Source organism: Papaver somniferum, chromosome 3 (genome assembly GCF_003573695.1).
Source record: "Papaver somniferum cultivar HN1 chromosome 3, ASM357369v1, whole genome shotgun sequence".
Classification (NCBI taxonomy): Eukaryota; Viridiplantae; Streptophyta; class Magnoliopsida; order Ranunculales; family Papaveraceae; genus Papaver; species Papaver somniferum.
Genome location: NC_039360.1, coordinates 78373879 through 78398463, shown reverse-complemented (window position 1 = coordinate 78398463; position 24585 = coordinate 78373879). Strand labels below are relative to the sequence as shown.

At 37.1% G+C, this 24585-nt stretch overlaps 1 protein-coding gene and 1 pseudogene across 1 annotated transcript; one reads left to right on the top strand and one right to left on the bottom strand.

The window, feature by feature from the left end:
- Positions 1–2858: 2858 nt before the first annotated feature.
- Positions 2859–7407, top strand: LOC113359664 (rRNA 2'-O-methyltransferase fibrillarin-like). The gene is made up of 2 exons (XM_026603257.1): positions 2859–2958; positions 6956–7407. The coding sequence occupies exons 1-2, from the start codon at positions 2859–2861 to the stop codon at positions 7405–7407; spliced, it is 552 nt and encodes a 183-aa protein (XP_026459042.1).
- Positions 7408–8237: 830 nt separating this feature from the next.
- Positions 8238–19047, bottom strand: LOC113356583 (annotated as a pseudogene).
- Between the last annotated feature and the right edge of the window lie 5538 nt (positions 19048–24585).

Below are 24585 nucleotides of genomic sequence, written 5' to 3'. Positions count from 1 at the left end.
TCCGCTCTAACTTGCTATTTTTTCTTCTGCGCATCTTAATCTTTCGTCCAATAAAAAATCAATTGCGATTGAAATTATAGACGTAAATTTTATGAAAACCGTAAATCAGTTCAACCTTGTATGAAAACATCAGATCCCTCTTCCCGAGTACTATCAAAATTGAACTGCATTATTTAGGCTTGATTGAATTAGTTTACTTACCTATAATTTCAGAATTATAAATACGCAAGGAAGGACTTTGAGGGTAGAGAAAAAGATAGAAGGGAACCCCGGAGAGAGAATGATTTTATACGATTGAGAGTTTCATAATCTTGAGTTCGTTTGATGGGCGACTTTTTTTTTTACATGATTTTGGTTCGTAAGAATCTTAAGATTTTCTGATTTAAATCTATTGATATGGAAGAGGGAAAAGAATATTTGGGAGAGGAATAGAATTTCACATAATTTGTCCGACACAGTTTGACGTGGTTTGGAGTTCTGACATTTTCTACACAGCAACTTACCAGCTCAGCGTGGGCGTAGACACAGCAATGGCACCCGAGCGCAGAATAGCAATGCCGTTTAAATTAGAACCAAGGTAAACAACACGATATATAAAAAAAAATACAAATATATACACACTACTTTCTTCTTCTTTTTTGATGTAAACAAGAATTATATTAATCAAGAAATATAGTACAACATGTTTAAAATCTCATTTTCATCAAAAACATTGGAAATAACACTAGATTTTAAAACTCTGTGCTGAATGTAAGAGAACATGTGCCGAAGATGCTTTACTCGAGTTTATTTTGTTATGTAGTCTGCAGCAGAGTTATATTTCCTGTTTATATACTTTAATTGGGCTTGTGGAAGTTTCTTCAGTATTAAGTTCACTTCTTGTATGGTGTTATCCACACTTCAGGGAGAATATTTGCAAGACTTGTTGATCGTCTCCGCCAATGTTTTGAAGTCCGTTATTATTGAGACAGTGGATAATATATTTTTACTTAACCATGAAGATGCCTTTTGTAACACCCCGTGTTTTTAGCATGGCGTATGCTAAAAGATGCGTCGTGGCCTAAGATGAAGCTTCATCCAAAGCTTCCTTTGCATAGTAAGATGCATTTGGCCAGGGGTCATATTTGGTGCCAAGGAAGGCACATTGCGTAGGCATATTGGCAAAAGTCCAATATTGCATCATCATGATGCATTAGGCCAGTTGGGTAGATGGCCTTGAGATTGCAGCGTAATCATTGCGTATTATGAAGGTTGTTGGCTTAGATCCAATGTTGCACAAACATTGTGCATCAGGCCAGAGAGGGCTGGCCAAACGAGTGTCGCGCAATCATTATGCGCGATCATTACAAGCGATCATTGCACGCAATCATTGTGTGCAATCATTGCAAGAAATCATTGTGTGCAATCATAAAACGCAATCATTGTGATAAACAGTGAAGCAAGCATGTCATTTTGGTCCCCTTTCCATACTTGTAGAAATTCCATTAAGACATATATAGGGAGGGGTACTTGGTTGAAGGTGCATATGCGGACTATGTACCAAGTAAGATTCATAGCTTAACCGGAAGAGTATAAGTGATGCCTAAGGCTCATTTATAGTTGCGCAGCCTTGCGAAGAGGGCATTTGATGCTTAGGAATCACTATGCCATGTCGCGGACCCGATGATGCATAATCATTGTGCAATTTGACGGAACGGCCTATACGGACTAGGCCATTACCATTTTTGCTAGGCTACGACCTTTCAAACGAGTTGGTTAAGCTTTTGTCCCTTCGATGATGAAATACGGTCTGTGCTTGATCCCTTTAGAGTAGGGAAGGGTACATAGGCAGTCGCAATGAGTTGCATCATTGCCAGTCCAGCACGTTGTCGCTCATATCATCTTGAGAAATGATTGCGACATACTGGCCTCTCATATCATCTGGCTCGGTAGCTCGACGCAATAGATGATTGTGTCCAAACTTGATGAGGCAAGTTGCATTCCATTCACTGGATGCTCATACTCCCTATGAAGGCGTTCGACATATGCTAAAAATCTGAGTGTCGCAATTTAGCTCAAGAGGAGTCCATTTTGATGGGAAACGACCCAAATATCAAGACATGTCGACACATGGTCACCAGAATTTAGCTAAATTCCATCGTTTAGGGCCTCAAAAGGTCGTTTTTACTGTTTTAGGAAAGTTTTTGTTTTCTTAATCAACCCTTCGCGGAACAAGGGTAAGTTGGAATGGTTTGGAAGCTAAGTTAGCCGCATCATGCTCCACGAGCATGCTTGCAGGGGCAAATGGGCGTGCATTTGCCTAGGGATTGAGGCCCGTATCGTAGCTTCATCATGGCGCATCGGGCAACGCGCTAAAGGCGTAATTTTCCGGTCCGTGACACCTTTAGTAAAACTTTTGTTTTGCATGAAAGGCTGAGGAGTCACACTCCGAACCAGCTTCAATATAAAAAAACGTTTCGCTGTCCACATAATAAAGTAAAAAAGCATATCCCATGGTCGAATCCTCTTTTTGAAAGCCGCATCAATAAATATTATCCAATCCGAAGATAGGTCAGACCATTTGTCTTTGGGGTTATTTCTTTTTTCAATCTTCATTAAGTTTTGGAGCCTTGGCTGAGTATTCTGGTTTACAAATTTTTTGATTTGCTCGATAAGGTGTATCGGGTTCGGGTTTATTTTTTCAAAAACTACCGAACATCGGTGCTTCCAAATGAACCAGGATATAGTAGCTATTTTATCCGATAGTTGAGTGAAATCTTGGTCCGTGATACACACTTTTATCCAATTTTCTATGGAATCCGAAGTAATTCTAGCGTTCACCGCTTCTAGAGATAGACCAAACCAAATTTCTCTTACAAATGGGCAAGCGCGAAAAAGATGTTATTCTGATTCTTGCTCTTGGGAATTACACATTGGACACTCTGTGTTTATGTCTGAATTATGCGCCCCGAGTCTTGAGTTAGTTGGAAGTGCTTTTTGAGTTAATTTCCAGACGAATAATTTATTCTTGGGATTACTTGGATTTTCCATATTTTTTGCCAGAGAAAGGAGGTTAATGAATTACTCTCTTGATCTTGGTTTATGAGAAAGTTATAAACATTTTTTGCCGAAAAGGTTCCTGAAGGATGATGTTCCCATCTGAGTTTGTCTTGTTCTTGTCTTTTTGGAGTAATAGCTAGATTTTTGATTTTATTTCTAGATCATAATAAGTATCAAGTTTCTCTTGATCCCATGTATCCTCGGGAGTGATCAACTCATTTACCCTCTGTGGAACCGGCTCTTGAATATCAATAGGCTTCTGAGTAATATTTGTGCTAGGAACCCATTTGTCTTCCCAAATTTTTGTGGAAGCTCCATTTTTTACTTGCCAGATCCAAACCTTTTTTTATACTAGTCCAAATCCAAGATAATGTGGAAGATATAGACAATTCCAGGGGATGAGAGTTTGGGAAATATTTTGCTTCGAGAAATTGATCCCAAAGTTGATCTTGCTCTGAGATGAGACGGATAGCTAGTTCAGTAAGGAGAGCTATGTTAAACTGGTGTGGATTCTTGATTCCAAGACCTCCTTGGGATGTAGGCTTGCAGATGCTGGCCCAAGCCCTAATATATCCTCCTCTATTTTTGGGCTTGTCTTTTTTCCACCAGAAATCTCTTTGGATTTTTTCCATCTGATCTAGTGTTTCTTTAGGAAGAGCTAGCACTTGCATTTGGTAAGTTGGATAACCTTGAAGAATGGATTTTATTATAACTGTTCTGCCAGCTTGAGAGAGCAATTTAGATTTCCATCCTTGAAGAGCGGCATAGTATTTTTGTAACAAAGGTTCAAAATTTTCTTTTCTATTTTTATCGAAGAAGAGAGGAGTTCCCATATACCTATCATTTTTTGTCATTAAAGGAACTTTTACAATTCTCGCAATGATTTTCCCATATTTCGGATGAATTCTAGGACTGAAGTAGATACCGGATTTCTGTAGGTTGACCATTTGTCCCGTAATCTCCCCAAATCTTGATAAGTTGTCTAATAAATTTTTTGTCTCACCTAGATTAGCTTTTGTGAATAAAAAGCAGTCATCTGCGAAGAAAAGATGAGATATGTTCGGGGCATCTTTATTTATTTTAAGGCCCGCAATTTTCTTTTATGAAACTACTTTTTATAGGAGTCTAGAAAGAATCTCCATGCAAATTAAAAATAAGTATAGTGAAAGTGGATCACCCTGTCTTAAACCTCTGGAAGTGGTAAATTTCGGACCCGGGGAACCATTTAGGAGGATAGAAAATGAGGTGGTTGAAATGCATTGCATTATTAGCTTTACCCACATGCTGAAAGATCCGATTCGATGAAGTTCCACTCCACTCTGTCGAAAGCTTTAGAGAGATCTAACTTTAAGCCGAAATAACCATTTGTGGTTTTAGAGTTTTTCATTGAATAAATAAGCTCGTGAGCAATGATAATGTTGTCCGTAATTTGTCTCCCTGGCAGAAAGGCATATTGATTTGGGGAAATTATCTTGTTTAGGATTGGCTGTAGCCGGTTTGCTAGAATCTTAGATATGATGATCTTGTAAATTGTATTACTCAGGATGATGGGTCTGAAATCTGGTGGGGTTTGTGGAGTGGATATTTTAGGTATCAGATTTACGAAGGAATAGTTCAATTCCGGATTTAGGTTTCCGGTTTTAAAAAGTTCTTGAACTGCCTGAATTATATCTGAACCCATTATATCTCAATTAGCTTTGAAGAAGCCTGGTTGAAACCCAAGCCCGATTGTAGCACAGGCCGGGCCAGGCGGGCTTGTAATCCTTATTACCCATTAAGTTTAACAGGCCAGCTCGGGCCAGGCAGTAGCAAAAATTTAGTTCCCATGGCCCGTCCATACCCGTGAAACACACTATCTCCTTTCACTTTCCCAAAATGTTTTCTTTGTCCGAAGGGTGTTCATCGGGCCGGGCAGGCCAGCCCAAGCCCAATTGTAGCACAGGTCGGGCCAGACGGACTTGTAATCCTTATTACCCATTAAGTTTAACAGGTCATGCCGGGACGGGCAGTAGCAAAAATTTAGTGCCCATGACGTCCATACCCGTGAAACAATACAAGCCAGGCCAGGTCGGGCCGAGCAGGCCTCGGGCCCAAGAGATAATTCAAAATTTTAAAAAGAATATAGTTTATTTATTTATTTTACCTTGATGAATGATGATACATCTCTAACTCGTTCAAATGATAGTTCAAGCAATTCATATTCATTACTGTGAAATGTGAGTCAAAATTTTCTTCGACCTCAATAATTTGTTCAAACTTGAAATCTAATTCCTAGTAAAATCCATCACACTGCTAGAAAACTTTATTTCATGTTATCGGACAGTCAGGCGGGGTAAATAAACAGGCTACCTGACAGGCAAACATGTCGGGCTCCAATTTTTGAACAAATACTCGGATCCGCCCACTTATGATTATCGGGCAGGCCGGGTTAACCCATGACAGATTGTCGGGCGCTCATGAGCTCCTTCGACCCGGTCGGTACACAGCAGACCGCAGGCTTCCGGGCATTTTGTACACCCTAGTCCAGAGAACCTACGTCAAAAGCTGTCGTTTCAACTTGAATACTGTAGCAAATGTCCGATCTGTCCTCCGAGACGCTGACCTGGGATCATGTCTAGAGCCATTCAAATTTCCTTCCATTTGGGATTGCAGTGAAAGATATAAAGAGATCTGGAAACGGCATATTGATACTGCTGCGACTCATATACATGAATCTCCTTTTAGCAGTGCATCTTTCAGTCCACTCCACTGTGTAAGTCAGCCCTTGGTTCTTTCTTTCCCATTTAAGTCCGACACACTTCAATACATGCATAGGCATCAACATAACACTTTTGTTCCTGGATTGTAAATGCCGTCCCGCTTGTTTATTAATATCTATTGAACATGGAAACAGTTCTTGTCAGGTGATCAAAATATCTATTGTTAACAGAAACAATACTTGTGCCTAAAAAGTGTTCATGTCTTTGAAAGTGCCTTAAGCAACAATATACACATAGTTTAAGCATCAGTAAAGCATCAACAAAATGAGCGACAGGTACCTACCTATATACTAAGCATCACCAAAGCTGCAACAATATACTTGATGGAAGTGTTACATGCATGCCGATGGTACACTCTCAACAATATACTTGATTGAAGTGTTTACATAACTCATCTTCATCCGAGCTATCATCAGAACTGTCATTAGAACTGGATTGTAATGTTATTCATTCGTCCAGGAACAAATACCGCTATGCCACTGCTGCTCTCTTAGTTTCTAGCTGTTGTCTACGAACCTCATGTTCTTCCTAGCATGAACTTGTTTATAATTTTATAGATAATTATTTGTCTTAGAAAAGGATAACTTCTGACACTTCATAATCCTAGGTGATTATAAATAGTACAAGAAGAATAAAAAGTATCCGATGATAAAAGATTATGTATTCTTGATAATTTAGGTCAAAGTGACAGGCGTAAGTGATGTCATAGTGTTCATATCCCAGCCCGGCAACCAAAAGAAAAAGGAGGGCAAAAGACATCGAAGAAATGCCAACATCTTTTTGTTTTTCCTGATAAAAGAAAAAAAAAAAGACATAAACTTGAAGCTGATCTATTAATTACTAGCTAGTAAAACTGATATTATCCAATAATTATAACCATGTAATAAAAATCTCTCTCTTGATAAATTCTAAACCCTAAACCACATACGACCGCATTATGCAAACCAGAGTCAATAATAATCACATAATGGAACAAAGTCCAGTGTGATTATAGTCACTAAACATATGTTCCAAATTATTACCACCCGTGGCATAAGCTATATTGTTGCAAACATCTTCATCAACACCCTTCAACTGATCTTCAAGATCGCTGTGCATTCTAGTCCACTCTTGCTCATATGGATCAAAATAGTAACCGGTAGAAAAACTTTTGTCAGGATATTTTGGTCGTTCCGGTGACGATGTTGGACTGTCTCCTGGTGGTGTTCGCGATGGTGCTGATGGTGTTCGCGATGGTGGTGCTGATCGTGTTCGCGATGGCGGTGCTGGTGGTGTTCGCGATGGCGGTGCTGGTGGTGTTCGCGATGGCGGTGCTGGTGGTGTTCGCGTTGATGGTGTTCGCGATGGCGGAGCTGGTGGTGTTCGCGTTGATGGTGTTCGCGACGATGCTGATGGTGTTCGCGATGGCGGTGCTGGTGGTGTTCGCGACGGTGCTGATGGTGTTCGCAATGGCGGTGCTGGTGGTGTTCGCGTTGATGGTGTTCGCAGTGGTGCTGATGGTGTTCGCGATAGTGTTCGTGTTGATTGTTTATCATCATCTATGTTTCCTTTCTGTATTTCTTCTTCTTCATCACCATCAAAAGTTTCTTCCGGTACATCAGCATCATAAAAACCCCTCCTGCGCCTTTGCGTCCTCTGCCTCGACCTAGAGGTACCTATACAAAATTTATACTGATCAAACAATCTGACCGGTTTTTTAATATTTTTGAAAAACTTGAGAAGAAGTAAAGTAAAAATTAACCAGAACAATAACTACCGATGCCAAGCAAAGAGTCATCGAGTGATGTCAGCGAGCGATCTGAGTTCAAAACTCATTAGTAACGATAAAAAATGCCTAAAAACATTAACATTAATTAGTAAAGTACAAAGTAACTCCAAAAATAATTACCCATGCCATTATAGTGCAGCTGCAAAAAGTCATCGAGTGATAACCCTAACGAACGATCTGAATTCAAAACTCATTAGTATCGATAAAAAAAACACACCAAACAATAATTACTAATAGATATCTTTAAGTAATAAAACCTTTTCCGGCAGACTTCTTCCTGCTTGAGCCAAAGCCAAACATGCTTCTCACTCTCTTCTTTGTCCGCTATCTCTTTGGCCAGGAAGGATGAACTGAACGAACAAGTGAAAATAGCTTTGTTTATAAACAATTTCCAGGACAAGTATATAACCAAGTTAGCTTATTATTAAGGGAACTAATTTATATTTTGTTAATAATATATCTCATTTGTTATAAGCTTATTATTCTCCATCTAAAAATATAATTGTATAGTATACTTTGCATTTTTTACCCAAAAAAGAAAAAAACTTTGCATTTTTAGTTTTTCTTGGATTGGAAATAAATCCTCCTAATAATGAAAACATCGTCTTATTACATTATGGATGTGCCGTGACCGTGAAGACCTTCTAACACACACTATTCAACGACACGGCACGGCACATATACTTTTAGAACAGCAATGAGAATGGAATTACAAAACCGTACAGTGAACTAAAACAAGCAATGGGGAAACCAGAAATGAACTTAGGACTAAAAAAGCACATCCTCAAGAAAAGACATTCATCCCTTATATGCAAATTCTTGGTACAGATTACGACCTTGAGTTTGAGACTTGTTTCCGGCTGCCCAAGAAGGTAATACTCTCCCTTGCTCATTATTCGCATTTCTTCCCAATCTAGACCAATATCAATGCATTGATCATATCTCGCCGCATCAATATCATTATACTCGGTATTTCTATTCATAGCTTCATCTGATGCCCTTTTCTTCAGTGAGCCAGTACTGTCAGTGAAGTCATCATCGTCCTCTCTAAAACCTGAGTTAGTTATTCCAGTCAAATTTCTCCTTCTCTTGTCGCTGCCACTGCTGTTGTTACTCTTGTCCTTGCTATGGAAGCCATTTACTGTTATGTCAATCACTTCAAGTACCCGATCTCCGTATTTGGCTAGCTTTGCCCTATATCAAATGAGCTTATCAACGTAAGCTTTCTTAATAACCATAGATAAAGAAACACAAGAAAAAGATTTCTCAATAACCCCCTTCACTAATCCTGTACAAACATGACAAATCTTCTCACCTGCCGATGCCATTCACTTCAAGAAGTTCTTCTTTTGTTCTGGGGATCGCTTTGCTCAAATTATGTAACAAGTTATTCCTGTGGTGGAAGAGAGAGGTCGTGACTTGGATTTATCAATTGAATTAGAAAATCTGAGTAAACAGTAACCTAAGAGAAAAAGATAAGTGCAGAGCATACGCAAATATGTGGTGTGCTGCAAGATTGACACCACCTTCAGCAGCTTCTCTAATAAGATTAGTTCGAAGCAATCTCAAAGCACCATAAACTGTGGCAGAAAGAAGCTGCAACCAAAGATAAACCATCATTTCAGTTAATAATGCTCAAGGTCATTCAGGTTCAAAAGTTCACCAAATATAACAAACGTTACTGTAGTTTACCTGCTCAGCTTCACTTTGAGGTTTCTCATCAGGAGTTTCATAAGGTTTCCCGTCAGGAGTTTCATATTGCTTATTGCTCATCTTCCCTGACGCAGCGAGTGGGCCTTTTGTCACCGCAGCTTTAACTGTTTTTGTGGATGCTGGGAACCTAATAGGTAGATGAGAAATAACATCAACAGTCTACTTAAGCAGTCATGCAACTGTAAAAACTCATCAAAGCCAATCAGTTTCACAATACAAAAAGCTTCAAAAGCGCGAATATTCACAGTTCGGAGATATTGTAAGCAACACTTCGATCTGGGCTGAGCAAGGGGCCAGATTATTAGGAACCAAGTGACGTGTAGGGATAATATCCTAAACATGACAGCATGCGGTGCCACTGTTGTGGATATCGACATTATGCTAAGCTTTATATGTGCTAATTAGATACAGACTGAAATGTAGTTGAGGTGACTATGTACATCACTTTTGACTTTAGATATGTTAAATTGCGCACACATGAAATATTTACACAGCTCACTGTTGCACGACAGATCATCAAGTATAAAACTATCAGATTCTAGGGTAAAGTTGGTTGACTAACACGATAAGAATTACAAGTTATTAATAAGCACGAACATGACTGATAAGCTTATGCAAGAAGAAACATAGTTAAAACTTATAAGAAATGAAATGACAGATGAAGAATACTACTTTCGCACCTTAAAATAATCTTCTTGCTACCACAGCTAATATCGTAGAACTTAGAATCATTTACCTAAAGACCAAAGTTAGGATAGTAAATAATCAAAACAAAAAGTTTCCAGGCCTGAACAATTTTTGAAGAGATGGAACTGAATGACTACCTTCAATACTGATGAGACGGATCCATATATATCACTTTTCTTTACTTCCTCCACAAGCACATCCTCAATAACAAGATGGCGCAAAATTCGGGATGCTTCCCCCTTCCCAAGATGTTTCCCTGCTCCATGAAGCTTCACAGTGTCGTGTCTGTACCTCTTAACCTAATATTATTTATAGCCAAGGACACCAGGGTAAGTAATACTTGCACAGAGTAAAAATACTGTGAAGTTACTGATCATATCAACTTACAATTTGGCTCATGGAACCTCTGAAGACTTCCAGGATATGAGATGATGAATTCTGCTGTCCTGTTGACTTAACTAACTCAACCTGTGCACCATAAAAAAATTGATTACTTGACCAAGTTCACCCATGCAAAAGGATATAAGAAAATAGATATTTAGAGAACTGAATTCTCACCAGCGGCTTCGCTATGTCTGTAACATCCTTGTCAACATGACTTAAATTCTTGGAACAGTTATCACAAGTTTTATTACAAGTTGCAGCATCAAATTTTTCCCCAAAATGAATAAGCTGTAGGAAACGTCGGCAATCAACATCATTTTCACAATAGCTAACCTGTTGAACATAGAAAAGATCACTTCTGTGATTACTTTATTCATGTCATTGAGATATAAAAACAAACACAGAAGAAGATCTCTTAGCCATAGACCATTCGCTGAAGATTCTCAATATTTGTTTCTAACATCCTCTCAGGATTAGATCGTCTAGAACCAGCTGCAAACGGACTTGGCTCCGTGACTCCTTGGCTAATCATATGCTTAACTCGAATCTGCGCCGAACCAATTTTTTTAATGATTACCATAAATGGAACGTTTAAGGCCCTTAAGGCCTTAATCTTTTAAACAATTTTTCAGATAAGACGATCATGGGTTCACATAAGTGCACTAGTGCCAACCAATTTTTCTTCTAATAAATCTACAACTAATATAGTGATTGGATAAAATTAAGTGCAACTTACATAATCACTGTAGCTGTAATACAATACGCAAGATGACCGTTGACCATCTCTACCGGCACGGCCACATTCCTGAAAATGGAGAACTATAATAAAGCCAGTACTTAATATCAGTTGTTATTAAGAGAATAATTGAATCACCAAAATCCAAGCCAATTTTCCAGGTCTGGGTTCAAAAAAGGACCTGATGGTAACCTTCAATTGATTTGGGAAGTGAATGATGGATGACAAAGCGGACATCAGGTTTGTTGATACCTGCAAAATCTGTAGGTTAATAAATGATAAACGTATGAGCCATTGTTGCCAAATTAGCAGAAAAGTCGATTTACCCATTCCAAATGCTACCGTTGCACATATGATATTGATCTCATCTTTGCTCCACTGCTTTTGAACAAATGCTCGCTGGTGAGGGTCCATGCTACCATGGTAGAATGATGCTTTGTGACCAGATTCCTGAACATCGAAACAACCTTTAACTGCAAGCTCAAAACTTTAAGACATGGATTTACAGTCATAGTTCCACTAAAGTTAAAACAACAGAAGTGGCATCCTAGAATTATAACTTAAGCCTTCGTTATTAGTTATTGGCATTCACAAAGATGAGAGATTTAACTACTGTTCAGTATTTCAAAACTCACCTACATATAGAATACTGAAGCAGTTTCTTGGATTTTGAGATTTGCAAGTGAATTTCTTGGCAACCAAACTCTTGATGGTACATTGACTTTCACATGTATATTCTCCTTGTTCTTCTATAAACACAGTGGAGCAACCATGGAAAACTATGAAAAGCATAAGGGTGCACAAGCTGACTTACAGGGAGACAGTGGTTGTAATGCATGTCAGGCAAGCCTATAACTAGAACATCATGTGATATCATGCGTGGAGGATCAGATGTGTCGAACAGGAAAGTGTGCCAGAGCCCACAGTTACAAACCATATACAGAACATGTCAAAATTCTTAGACAGAAGAGTAAAAACAATGTGAGACTAAAGCTGACGTTAGAGGTATTGATGTCAAGATATCAAACGCAACTAAGTTCAAAACAGTGTTGAAAAAGTAACTGGTGAACAGCTCTTCCCATCCCCAGCCAAAATAGATCTATATAGTATTTATAGGTAAACAATAAAGTTCCAAACAATTTAAGTAGCAGAAAGATTAGCCAATGTAAATAAAGTTTAATTGGTATTTTTTTCACAACAATGAACTACTAAGTATACACATTTAGGACCTTTTTCAGTTTTGTTACCAGTACATAAGTGTTACGTCAGAGACTAATAGTAGTAATCAATAGTTATTACAGTTCTTAACTGTTCTCTTCAGGATTGTATACTACTTATTGATTCTTAACTTGCCCAAGACCTATTTCTAGGTTCACTGGCTTTCTAAAAATCAACATGGCCAAAATAATCCAATGATACATTTACATGACATTAGCAGATGTACTAGATATGTGTTCAAACCATTAGATATGTTGTTTAAATGAAAAGCTATATCTCTTCTGTGTCTCGGTATATATGACACCATAATGGTTTGCACTAGTTTTTAATAATTTGGTTGAAAAAATCGATCTAAACTTCAGAAAAGATAGAATAAAACCTGTAACTTTTCAGCAACTTTCTCACAGTCAAGTCTGGAAAGACAATAGATAATGCCACATTCATCGAAATGATTCTCTTTGATGAACTTGTGAATGTCCTCCATACATTTTTTTTATCTTTGGGACCGTGGAGTACCTGCAAGTCGCCACTAGTGAGTCTTGACGAGTTAATAATAATACCAAAAACAGAAAAAAAAGTTCAGCACTTACCACAAATTCGGACGATTGAAACTTTGCGTAAAAACAATGCAATTCACGAGACCAAGAGCTTGCACAACGTCTTCTTTGACACTTGCAGTTGCAGTAGCAGTTAAAGCCAAAACCGGAGTACTTGGGAACTTTTGTTTCAAAATACCAAGGCTCTGGAAAGAGAGTCACACATTGAAAATCAAAGACAGGAAACAATCACTATTATAATGGTAAATATCGATTTGTCAGTTTTAGCAATAGTTCCTTTTTGTGCCTTAAAGAAAAATGATATCCCCCCAGTTTTCCGGTCCTAGACACCTCATTCAAAACCTACATTTTCAATATACTCCCTTCTTCCACTTAGCTAAACCAGCTGTGGGTCTGCATGGGGATGATTCATGGAATTAGGTTTGATTAAATCACATGGCATAGATTAAGATCAGGTATGCAGGTTTTACAGGCCAGCGTAACTGCACATAGGAGCATCTCAAGACGATTCTGAGCATGCCCTTGTGCTCATGTCTTTGGTACAAATCTACCATAAGGAACAAGCCAAGCATACACAAGCCAACCTTTACAGTACGAACAATTTAAGAAGCCAAACCTGATAGTCCGGTCTGAAATCATGTCCCCATTGGCTTACACAATGAGCTTCATCCACAACAATCCTTGAAAGAGATTGACGGGCATGCAAACTTTCCAATTGTCTCAATAAAGCATCACTCCTGCACTCAAATTGGTTTCATATCAACATAAAAGAGTGGTACTACCTCTAAGATTCTCGATATCAGATGCAACCTTCTAAAAACAGAAACAGTTCACTTCAAAAAATAAATTATGCAACACGGTGTACACCTGAACAGCATGTTTCACAATCTTTCACCAAGAGTGCTTTAATTCCCTAATATTAGGGTACTCGAGTGCCCAAGCCAAAGCAGAACTGACCATTGTTGGTCTTGTTACATATTATATACAAAGAAAGCAGGGGTGCCAGTAAAATAACCAGGAAATGCTACCATTAACTAATACACAACACATTCATATATACCTAAACTTGGATGGAAAAAACCACACTCACTTAGCAACTTTCTCTGGGGTGACATATAATAACTTGTATTTACAGCAACCAGAGCTCAATTCTCTAAATATCTCTTGCTGCTCGGTCCACTCCATATTGGCACTCAAGTATGCAGCAGGGATATTTGCCTATTTCGAGCAAGACGAAATGAACTAAAAATTAATAAGAAAAGAAGTTAAAGCCACAGATTAAGAAGAGAAAGTAATGTAAACATAAGTACCTGGAGCAGATGCATGATTTGATCTTGAATGAGCGAGACAAGAGGTGAAATCACTAAGGTTATTCCATCAGATACAAGAGCAGGAAGCTGTGGATCACATCAGAGATTAAGTAAGGAAAAAATGGTCAACAATACACTTATGCAATAAAGTAGGACAGGCGTTTTGTGCTTCCTGTCTGTGGCCCAAATTATCTCTTAAATTTTTATTTATTTAATCACTTAACCATGCAAAAAATAAAAAATGAGCATTCGGTGTTGTTGCTTTTGCCGGATGACATGATAACGCCCAATAATTCTTTACAGCAAAAGAGAACTTAGGAAACAAAAATATACTTAAAAGATGACATCTTAGAAGTTGCTAGGTTTTGTTCAGTATTTTTCTCAGACAGTCTAGTTTCATCTAAATGCAGATGAAGGCCACCAGGAACTGTAACCACTTAGCTTTATAAAGGAATAACCTAGGTTGCATCAATCTACAAGACAACTACAGAATTCTCAACCATGTCTGGATGGACATTATAGGCCACGGGAATACACAAACGAAGAAGCTCATGGTGATTTCCTACCTGGTATGTCAAGCTCTTTCCACCTCCAGTCGGCATCAAAACAAAAACATCACAACCACTCATTGTTGCATTTATCACCTCTCTTTGATTGGGGCGAAAGGAACGATTTCCGAATACTCTCCTGTTATCGGCCTGGTACGTGGTGCAAATATATTAGAAGAAGCAATATAGTACTAAATTTCAAAATAAACTGCATCTTACATTTGATTGAGATAAAACAAGACTGAAATCTTCAAATACTGGCTGCCCACAGGGCGTGCTAACTATACTGTTCCCAAAAATTGCTAATCTTATAGAAACATATCATGAGGATATTGATGTAAAAGCTAAACAATCTAAAATCTTTGATATAAAGCCAATTTGATTCCATAAGGATGGACTTCTTCAATGAGGCACTGCCAGGGACATAATGGGCATCTAAGTTGTAACAAATACAAATAGCAATTCCAAATATCACCTGCAGAAATTACAAGTCTTGGAAATTTCTAAGCAACATAGTTTTCAAACGGATGATTGAAAAGAAAAAAGCCATCAGGGAGTTTAGATAAGAACCTCCAGCTCTTTGGACCATGGAAAGTTACTACTGCTCCATCTCTTGTCATTTGATCCATCAATGTATTTAACATCAAAGATTTTTGGAGTATATGCTTCCCTTTCCACAGGGCCTGGTGTGGCAAACCTATCATGACAAGAGAATGATATGGATGACTGAGACCCGTTGATGTAGCTGTTTTGTTCAGCGCGTATCTGAACTTGAGCATCAAATCTCAGAGGATCAATCCTGAATGTGCTCAAAGGTGTCTCAGGCTGAAAACTCCTGTGTGCAGCGGTGGATGCTAAAGAATGTGATTTCTGTCTCTCTTCATTCACTGATGAAGACTGGAGATATTTCTCAAGCAGCTTAACTTCTTCTTTCAACTGCACCCTGGTTATGAGTGAAAAAATAATACCAGATACGCTATTACTCTCACTAAAATTAGTGTCTATTAATTTAAATTTAAAAGAGCATATAAGGAAAACAAAAATTCTATACGGACCGTGATAAAAAAACCACGTATAAACCGTCACTCACATATTCATCCCAAATATATGGGACCCCCTGCTGTTTTCCCGGGGAGCGGGCCCACTGAATTCGTTTATGTGTCTTGGATGGTTTTTGTGTAGTTCACATAGGCGGTCTGTAGAGAACTACTCTAAGGAAAATAACCTCTGGGGAACAATTTGAACATGAAAGAGGGACCCACCTATCCTGACGAAGCTTCTCTAACTGTGGCTGGCTTAACTCATCTCCATTGTCAAGAAGCTCATTCGAAATGGAAATTAACAAATCCTTCTTCTCCTGCAAATGAGATGCAGCTTCTGGGCAATGTGCTACCTGAACCAATTTCAGTAATATGTATATGTCATAGTTATATAGAAAATAAAAGAAAAATAGCAGATTATCAACGTTGACCAGACCACAAAAATTTTACCTTCAACCCATGATCACAGTCAATGGATAATTCTGGCGGCAAACATGCTCCTTCAGAACTTGTATAACTATCTTTATTTACAACTGGGGTGAATCGAGGGAGCTTAGACATTGATGATTGAGGTGTGCAAGTTAATTGGATGTGCTCCTGAACAATTTGATCTACATCAAGAGTCTGAAACCAAAATGAAGGGTAAAAGGTACCAAGTTTTAGAATCATGTTTACTACGGTAGTACTTACACCTTAAGATACGATACTGAATACTTTAAAATACATATCACCTGAAAGATTTCGTCATCATCAAAACCATCAGCAAATTCTGCACCTAACCCCTGATCAGTAGATCCATTACAAACGGCAGCTGGAGAGTTATACATCATTAATTCTTCTATCCCATGTGGCATTCCCATGTTTGTACCTCTGAAATTTTCTGCAGCATTAACCCTTCTTTCTGGCAAAGAAGAACTCATGTTTTTTACAGGTTCACCAACTCTAGAACTGGAATTGATGAAGTTAGGATGATTCTGAACTTCTTCACGAGTGGAACTTTCAGAAGATTTTCGTGACATGTCAGATGAACTCCATACGGTAGCTTTCTTCGTCGTATCATAAGAAGGATATACCATTGTGGATGGCAATTTCTCTGCACCATTCCTATGAACTAAAGGCGAAGTTATTCCAGGTTTTAAATAAATCCTGCATGTCTCCTTAAGGCTAGAAAGAGTATGCCAAGCCTGTAAAACATAGTTCAGATTTAGCTAATCAAGGTAACCTTCAACAGTGACACGCACGTCAAACATGATCATACACACTGAGGTTTTAAAACTAGAAATGCATTCATAAATTATGACTTGTTTCAGTTTTGATCTTAAAAAAAACAATGCAGAGATTGGAGTACAGATCTGTGTGTCTGTGTGTCCGTGTGTGCGCGCAACAATAATGTGGTATGAGACAATAGCAAAATAAATGATGTAAGCTGCGATGTTAGAGTTATCTGTACACTGATTTCGTATTTTTGATACAACATCGTCAATAACTTACCTTTTTAATTTGTGGATCTTGCTGCCTTTGAGGATCTACAACTGCAGAAGCCATCGACCTGCTAGAATAATAAAATGAGGAAACTGTATGAGAACACAAATTACTTACCCTTTCAAAAGCTTTACAGTCACATAATGTTCAACGTGTTAAGATAACTGTATAAAGTACTCATGTAGGTTAACTAGCATCAGACGTCAGAAGTCGTTAATTGAGTATATCAACATGCAATGAGCAAAGTGCTTTTAAATGCATGTTCACTGTAAACCCATACTATCCTTGTAGCTTACACTTGCACAATTAAACTTCCTCAAATAGGTAAGATATTTGAATGCTCTTTTTAAGCTCTGGGACGAATAAGAGGAAACAAAATGATCTAAGACATTTTGGCTTAAGATGTATACAAAATAGAAAATCCTTCCACCGTCAAAACCCCTTCGATAAAAGAAATATTAAACCCCTTTGATACACATTAACTATTCACACATAAGAAATACTTCAAACCCGTCATATATTTGAATCATCAAAGTTCATCCAAATCCAGAATGATGTGCACAATTCACCAGAGGTATGTCGCTCAACTTCCACTATGCTGGATGAAATGTTTTCCTCTTTATGTAGGTAATACAATTCAATACATACAGTTAATAAAAGGAAGCCTGATTTTTTTGTTCCAAAAGCAGGTCACTTAAAGATACACAGATACAAAAGGAAAGGACATTTGTGCTCTTATTACATTCATTTTGCCTAGTTTTGAGTTTCTTCAATTCAATTTCAATGAGCTCCCCAACTCCAGACTACAACGAAATTCTTACATTAAAAAGAGTGTATGATATGGGAGGCATCTGTGTCAGGCCTTGCAGCATCTTAATGTTAGATAAACATACAATTCAAAGCTACCTCGCAAGTGTATAATCTCTATAGGTAATCCTAGAACATCTAAGAATGCAGAAGAAAACAAGAGACAAGTACGTGACGACAAGCTCAACTGCATTTATGCCAATAAGATTTCAGTGAGTGCCGTACCTTTCACATGGTATTCCTTTAGAACTAGGTTTCTGTGTTGGTAACGAGTAAAGGAAAGTTGAGCTCAAAAACTTATTTTGACTTGTGAAACCATCGTGTGCACTAGAGTGTTGCGCCCAGTTGATCTTAGGAGATTTCTCGGAGGATTTAGTATCTATACTCAAGTTCCTCCCACTACATAAGCAAAAACTATGATCAACAAACAAACAAACACATAAACCTGAAGAAAGAAACACAGAATACATTTACTCTTACCTAATTGACATTTGCGTAGTAGCCATTAGTTAGCAGGACCACAGCATATCAAACACGAATTTCCAATTAATTCAAACCGCCTTTAAAACGCTGCTAGATCAAAATATTAAGCCAATTAAAGAGAATGATATAATGGGTAAAGGATTCAAACAAGCATATCATCCATTAAAGTAAAACCCTATCTCAAAATGAAAAAAATAACATATTTTTCTAGCATAATGAAAATTAGGGATTAAAAAATGAAATTAAATGAACAAATAGGTAAACCACATAATCAAAACGGAAAATCTAGAACAAACCCTAACAATATAAGTATAAGAAGAATGATTTAAGAAAGAGAGAAGAGCATTACTCGTGAAAACCTAAGCTGTAAATGGGTTAAGATCGGGGATTCACTGGAAGGTTTGAGGTATCGAAGAGAGAGAGGGGGTTCCGGGTTATTACAGAAGGAGGAGACAGAGAAGTAAAAAACCTGGTCTTCTTGCCATGTATGAAGAAGAGATTATTAAAGAGAATGAAAATGCTTCGAATTTGGGCGGGATAAAAGTGCGCCATACCAATTTATTTTCATAACACAAAATGAGGAAATTATGAGACCGCGTATCTCTAGGTAAACATATTTGTACGGCTGGTTTTCAACTGGGTTAAGGAAAACCGAAAACTATAAAAGGCCGAAAGCCCACTATCTCAAGCAAGGTTTGAAAAACGGGTCACGCCTCATGTCATGGTCACTGGGTGTGACCGTTATAACACGTTTTGACGGGTGTGAACGCGTTTCAGGCAAAAAAACATGTTGTTTAGGAAAAAACGCGTTTTTTATATGTTATTTCAAAATAACGGGCGTTATAACAGTTAAATAGAAAATAGAAAAGAATTATGATATGAAATTCATATCTAACGGTTATAAACAGTTATAACGGGTTTAATAACATTGTTACAATATTTTTATATATTGTTATTTTATTCTTTTATTTTCAAAGTTTTTATTGTAATTTTTTAATCTGTAATTTAAAAAATAAAGAATTGTAAAAAAAAATAATTTTTTTCTATAAAAACGGTTATAACTGGCGTGAAAACCGAAAAAAATTGTCTAAAAAACTCACATTAAAATGTTATGTAGAAGAAAAAAACCTAAAATTCAATTTTAGAATAACAGTTATAATATGTGTGAAAACGAAAAAACGGTCCTAAAAAACTGTCGTTATTTTCTATTTATCGACTTTATATAGGCACGGGGTTCGGGGACCCTCACGGCCATGGTATATGGGTGTGACCGTGTTAACAACCGTTTTTAAGGGAAAATGGGTATTTTTCAAACCTTGATCTCAAGTAAAACTTTCTAGCCTCCAGTAAGATACAGTATAACCTCCATATATTAATATTCACTAGGGCTTAACCCGTGTCGTAACGGCACGGGCATAATTTTTATTTGGTATGCATTTTTCGGTGTTTGGATATTCGGTTTAATACTTACTATTTTTTTGTCGTGTTACCCTCTTTATTTCCGGTCTTCAGTCTACAAATCCTTTCTCATGTACCCATATATGATTTATTTATATTTTGAAACTTTCACATCTTTCCAAATATGTTAGAGTTGTATTCTCAAGCCACGAATTTATCATAATTAATTTTCACATTCTCTTTCCCAAAAGAAAAAGAACATTGTTATAGTGTTTTATAATTTATAAAGATATCTTATCAGTCATTTGGAATGATGTCGCACTCCTTATTTTGGTGAACGTGCAAAACCAAAACACTGAACTATGTTAGTTAGTATGTCATATGAGTTCATTCTTCATGGATAGTTGGGTAGGCGTTAAAAATGTCCAGATCCTTGTTGACTTTTTTCCCTTTAAGAATAGTCCAAGAAGATTAAAACCCAGTATGGACTCAACAATAAATATCACTTTTATGTTCTTACGGATTCAATAACACAATAAGATCTAGTACCTCAAAATTCCTACACATTTTATGATGTTGACCTTCCAAATGTGTGGTTATTCGCTGCATAAAAATGATGAAACCATGGTTAGATAGTCAGTCAAATGGTTAACCACTTAACGTGATAACAGTAAACTCAGTTATCTATCATTGAATAAAAATGATATTAAAACATTTAGTAAGGAATATTTTTGTGTGAAATGCCTTATGGAATATCTTGATGCAGTGATTCTTACAATCAAATTTTGTTAGCTTTTAACTTTTCTTGACTATAATATTATGACTCATCAATTGGCCTTTTAATCTTGTGTTTGTTACCTGAAATTTTAAAATCATGTAAGTGTGCCTAAGAAAACCTCTTAGTAAGGTAGGAAAACAGTCTTGATGACAAACTTATAGTGGTAAACATGTGTACGTTATCAATATCTTCTTTGCACTATCTTATAATAGTAAACATGTGCGCAAAAGAAACATATGTTATATTTATAATAGTACTGTTTTAAAACCACAATATCGTTGTCACTGATCCACAAAAGACTAAAATTATAAAAATCCTTGAGCACGAATGAAATATATGATTTGCAAAATATACAACTCATTGTAATTCATATAAAGAACAAAATACATAGGTGGCTAACCTTAAGATTAGTTGCTCATTTGGTATAGGATATATGATTTATAATTCTCAATATTCGTCTCCACCAGATTAAGGAACTGTGTTTGGAGTAATCTGAAAATGAAGATGAGAAAACAATAAGGAGAAAATAATAAGAATCACAAATGCAAGAGAGTATGAGTAAAAAGAATAAGTAAAGCGATCAGGCTAAAAAAATTTGAATGAGTTTCAATTTTTCAAAGTTCAACCCGAAAAGAAAAATAAGATAGATTGAAAAAGCGGGGGTCTAACAACACCACCCAATATTTCGCTTAGCAATCTGTATGGACTAACTCCGAAATACTTTGCTAGAGAATCAACTAGACAGTCAGACTCAATCTAGATAAAAGTATCTCAAGGAGTTAATATCTCTCTTTTGGTTTGATTTCTACTCAAGCTAAAATCAATAGCGAGTCTTTATCAAATACAAGGAATAACTTGGACGGTACCAAAGACCAATGTCCAAGGATCAATCAATATCAATCAACAACCAAAGGTTGGATTTCCAATGGATGATCACGAACGCATAACCTGTATTATTTCTATTATATAAAATATAATGCGGAAAATAAATAACACAGACACCAGAAGTTTTGTTAACGAGGAAACCGCAAATGCAGAAAAAACCCGGGACCTAGTCCAGATTGAATACACATTGTATTAAGCCGCTACAGACACCAGCCTACTGCAAACTAACTTCGGACTGATCTATAGTTGAACCCCTACCAATCTCCCACTGATACAAGGTACAGTTGTACTCCTACGCCTCTGATCCCAGCAGGACATTGCGTACTTGATTCCCTTAGCTGATCTCACCCACAACTAAGAGTTGCTGCAACCCAAAATCACAGACTTGATAATAAACGAATCTGTCTCACACAGAAAAGTCTATCGAAAGGATAAATATGTCTCCCACATATAAACCCTAGGTTTTGTTCCGTCTTTATATATAAAATCAAGGTAACAGGAACCAATTGATAATCCGGATTATATTCCCGAAGAACAGCCTAGATTAATCAATCACCTCTCTACAATCCTTCCTGACTACACAAGCGGATTGTCGAGGAATCACAAACAGTGAGACGAAGATGTTTGTGACTTCTTTATCTTGCCTATCGGAGAACTCTCATGATCTCAAGACAATCAATCGATTGTACTCGTATGATAGAAGATTCAAGATCAGATCACACGACTACGATAAAAGTAGTATCGGTCTGGCTACACAATCCCAATGAAGTCTTTAAGTCGTTAACTCGAGTTTAGAGAAGAAACTCAAGAGTTAATGGAGATCGACTCTAGCGAGCGCACTAGTAGCACACAGACGTGTGGGAATTAAGTTTTGCTTTAGCTAGATGTCTCCTATATATAGCCTTTCAAATCAGGGTTTTGCCTTAGGTACAAAGCAAACTCTATCCACCGTTAGATGAAAATATGATTTAGATTCAAGCCAATATCTCTCAACCGTTAGATCGAAAGACATAACTTGTCACACACACTTGGGTACACGTTTACTAGGTTTGAGAAAACCATGCTCAAACGACTACACGTATGTTGGTTCAACATGATAACCCAAAAGGTCAACCATATGAGCATCTCATATTAATCATGTTCTTTGTTACCATAACTAGTTCAATTGACTCAAATGAACTAGTTAAGAGTTGTTCAATTGCTATGAGATCTTATGTAACTAAACAAGACACAATTGAAACAAAGATGATTCGATTCGATTAGAATCGGCTCATGAACATTATAGCCACGGTTCGCATAAAGCATTCCTTAATAATTAATGTTTCATGTTCAGAGCACATCTTTAGATCATAACCTCTTAAGTTCACAAACAAGTTCGCAGACTTAAGTTAATCGGTTGAGTTTTCCAAACTCAGCAGAAATTCTCGGCTCGAGAACTTCCGTCAGTTCGCGGACTGGGTTCGCGGACTTAGCACACAAACGAGTTTTGGAAATCCCAGCAGAAATTCTCGGTCGAGAACTTCCGTCAGTTCGCGGACTTGGCAAGCCAATTCCACAATCCCACCGATTTCTCTTGATCAACAAAGTTCGAAAACTTCGGTTCAAGGAATATATGGTTATATAATCTAAACTCTCATTTCAAATATTGAAACATTCTCAGAGGGAGATATTCAGTCGTGAAAAACAACAGACCTTTCTCGTCAGAGCAATTTCCAAAGTGATTGAAACTATCATGACTTTCGTCACTAGGTGAAGATAAACCTGATCGAAGCGAAACGCTTTACCAACACAGGATTTAGAGTAAAAGATAAGCAATGAATACTCAGCTCGAAATATCAAGTGTATATGATCTAGTCTATATAGCATACGACTTTTGTCTCATAAGAAGTAGGAGAAGAATAGATAGACTTTCGAGTGATAGATAAGTTCAAGTCTTCACAATCCTTTTTGTTGATGAAGTTCCACGGTTCCTTGGTGTAGATCTTCGTCATTGTCGTTGAATCATCATGAAGTCCTTGAGCTCAACTACACTTTTCCAATCCTGTCAGAGACTTAGCTAATAGGCTAGAAATCAAGACTTTATAGTTTTGATCACTAACATTGACAAACATGCTTGATATAGCAACGCATGCGAGGTTGACCGAGCTATGCTCTAACATAGATAACCATGGAAAATAACTTTTGGAGAAGTGAACTTCATGAAAATAACATAATCCATTGAAGAATTGAGAAAAAGCTCATCGCCTCCCAATTGTGCTTGTCAAAATCCCGATGGAACATCTAAAATAAATCATATCATGTTCGGTGAAATAACCATAATTTTATTTTTTTAGTTGCTTGTTCTGATTGAGATTCAAAGTTATATGAAAATAAGAAAAATAAATAAAACATGATCTCGGAGCAAAAAAATAAAATAATAGTGATTTAAAACTATGCAACTAACTCGATTCAGAGAAACATAAATAGATTAATCAAATACCTGCTATTATGGTCGAAGGACATGAATGCATTTAATTTTTTACCGGCCACCGTTGTTCACCAACAGTTACCACCACCACTCTTTCTACCGAAACAGCTTCCGCCACCACTATCCATAATGCCATAACATTTTTTCTATCACCACTGCTCACCAACCACCACTTCCTTAAATAATTGTTAGCAAATCTAAGCATTTGCTATAAGAATAAATTTATATAATTATTAATAGATTAATTTATTTATTATAATTTTAATACGACATAATAAAATATTTGTTGTATAAAAATAATGAGACATTAGTGATATGATAAGTAAATTTTGGCCGTTAGATGTATATTTAATCTCAATCACAACCATCACTTGTGAGAAAAAAACCAATTAATAGTTTCCATTGATATAGTTTTTAGTAAAATTATTTATTAATGAAATTATGTATTTGTTAGATTAATTAAGAAATCATTCATCATGAGCAATTAATGAGACACCAATTAATAAAACACTAATAATAACATTTA

Excerpts from the sequence above, each read along its gene's own strand:
- LOC113359664 (XM_026603257.1), top strand. The coding sequence starts at position 2,859 with ATGGGCAAGCGCGAAAAAGATGTTATTCTGATTCTTGCTCTTGGGAAT. Across the intron at positions 2,959-6,955 it reads TTATGCGCCCCGAGTCTTGA|GATATTTTGGTCGTTCCGGT; the intron begins GTTAGTTGGAAG and ends AACTTTTGTCAG.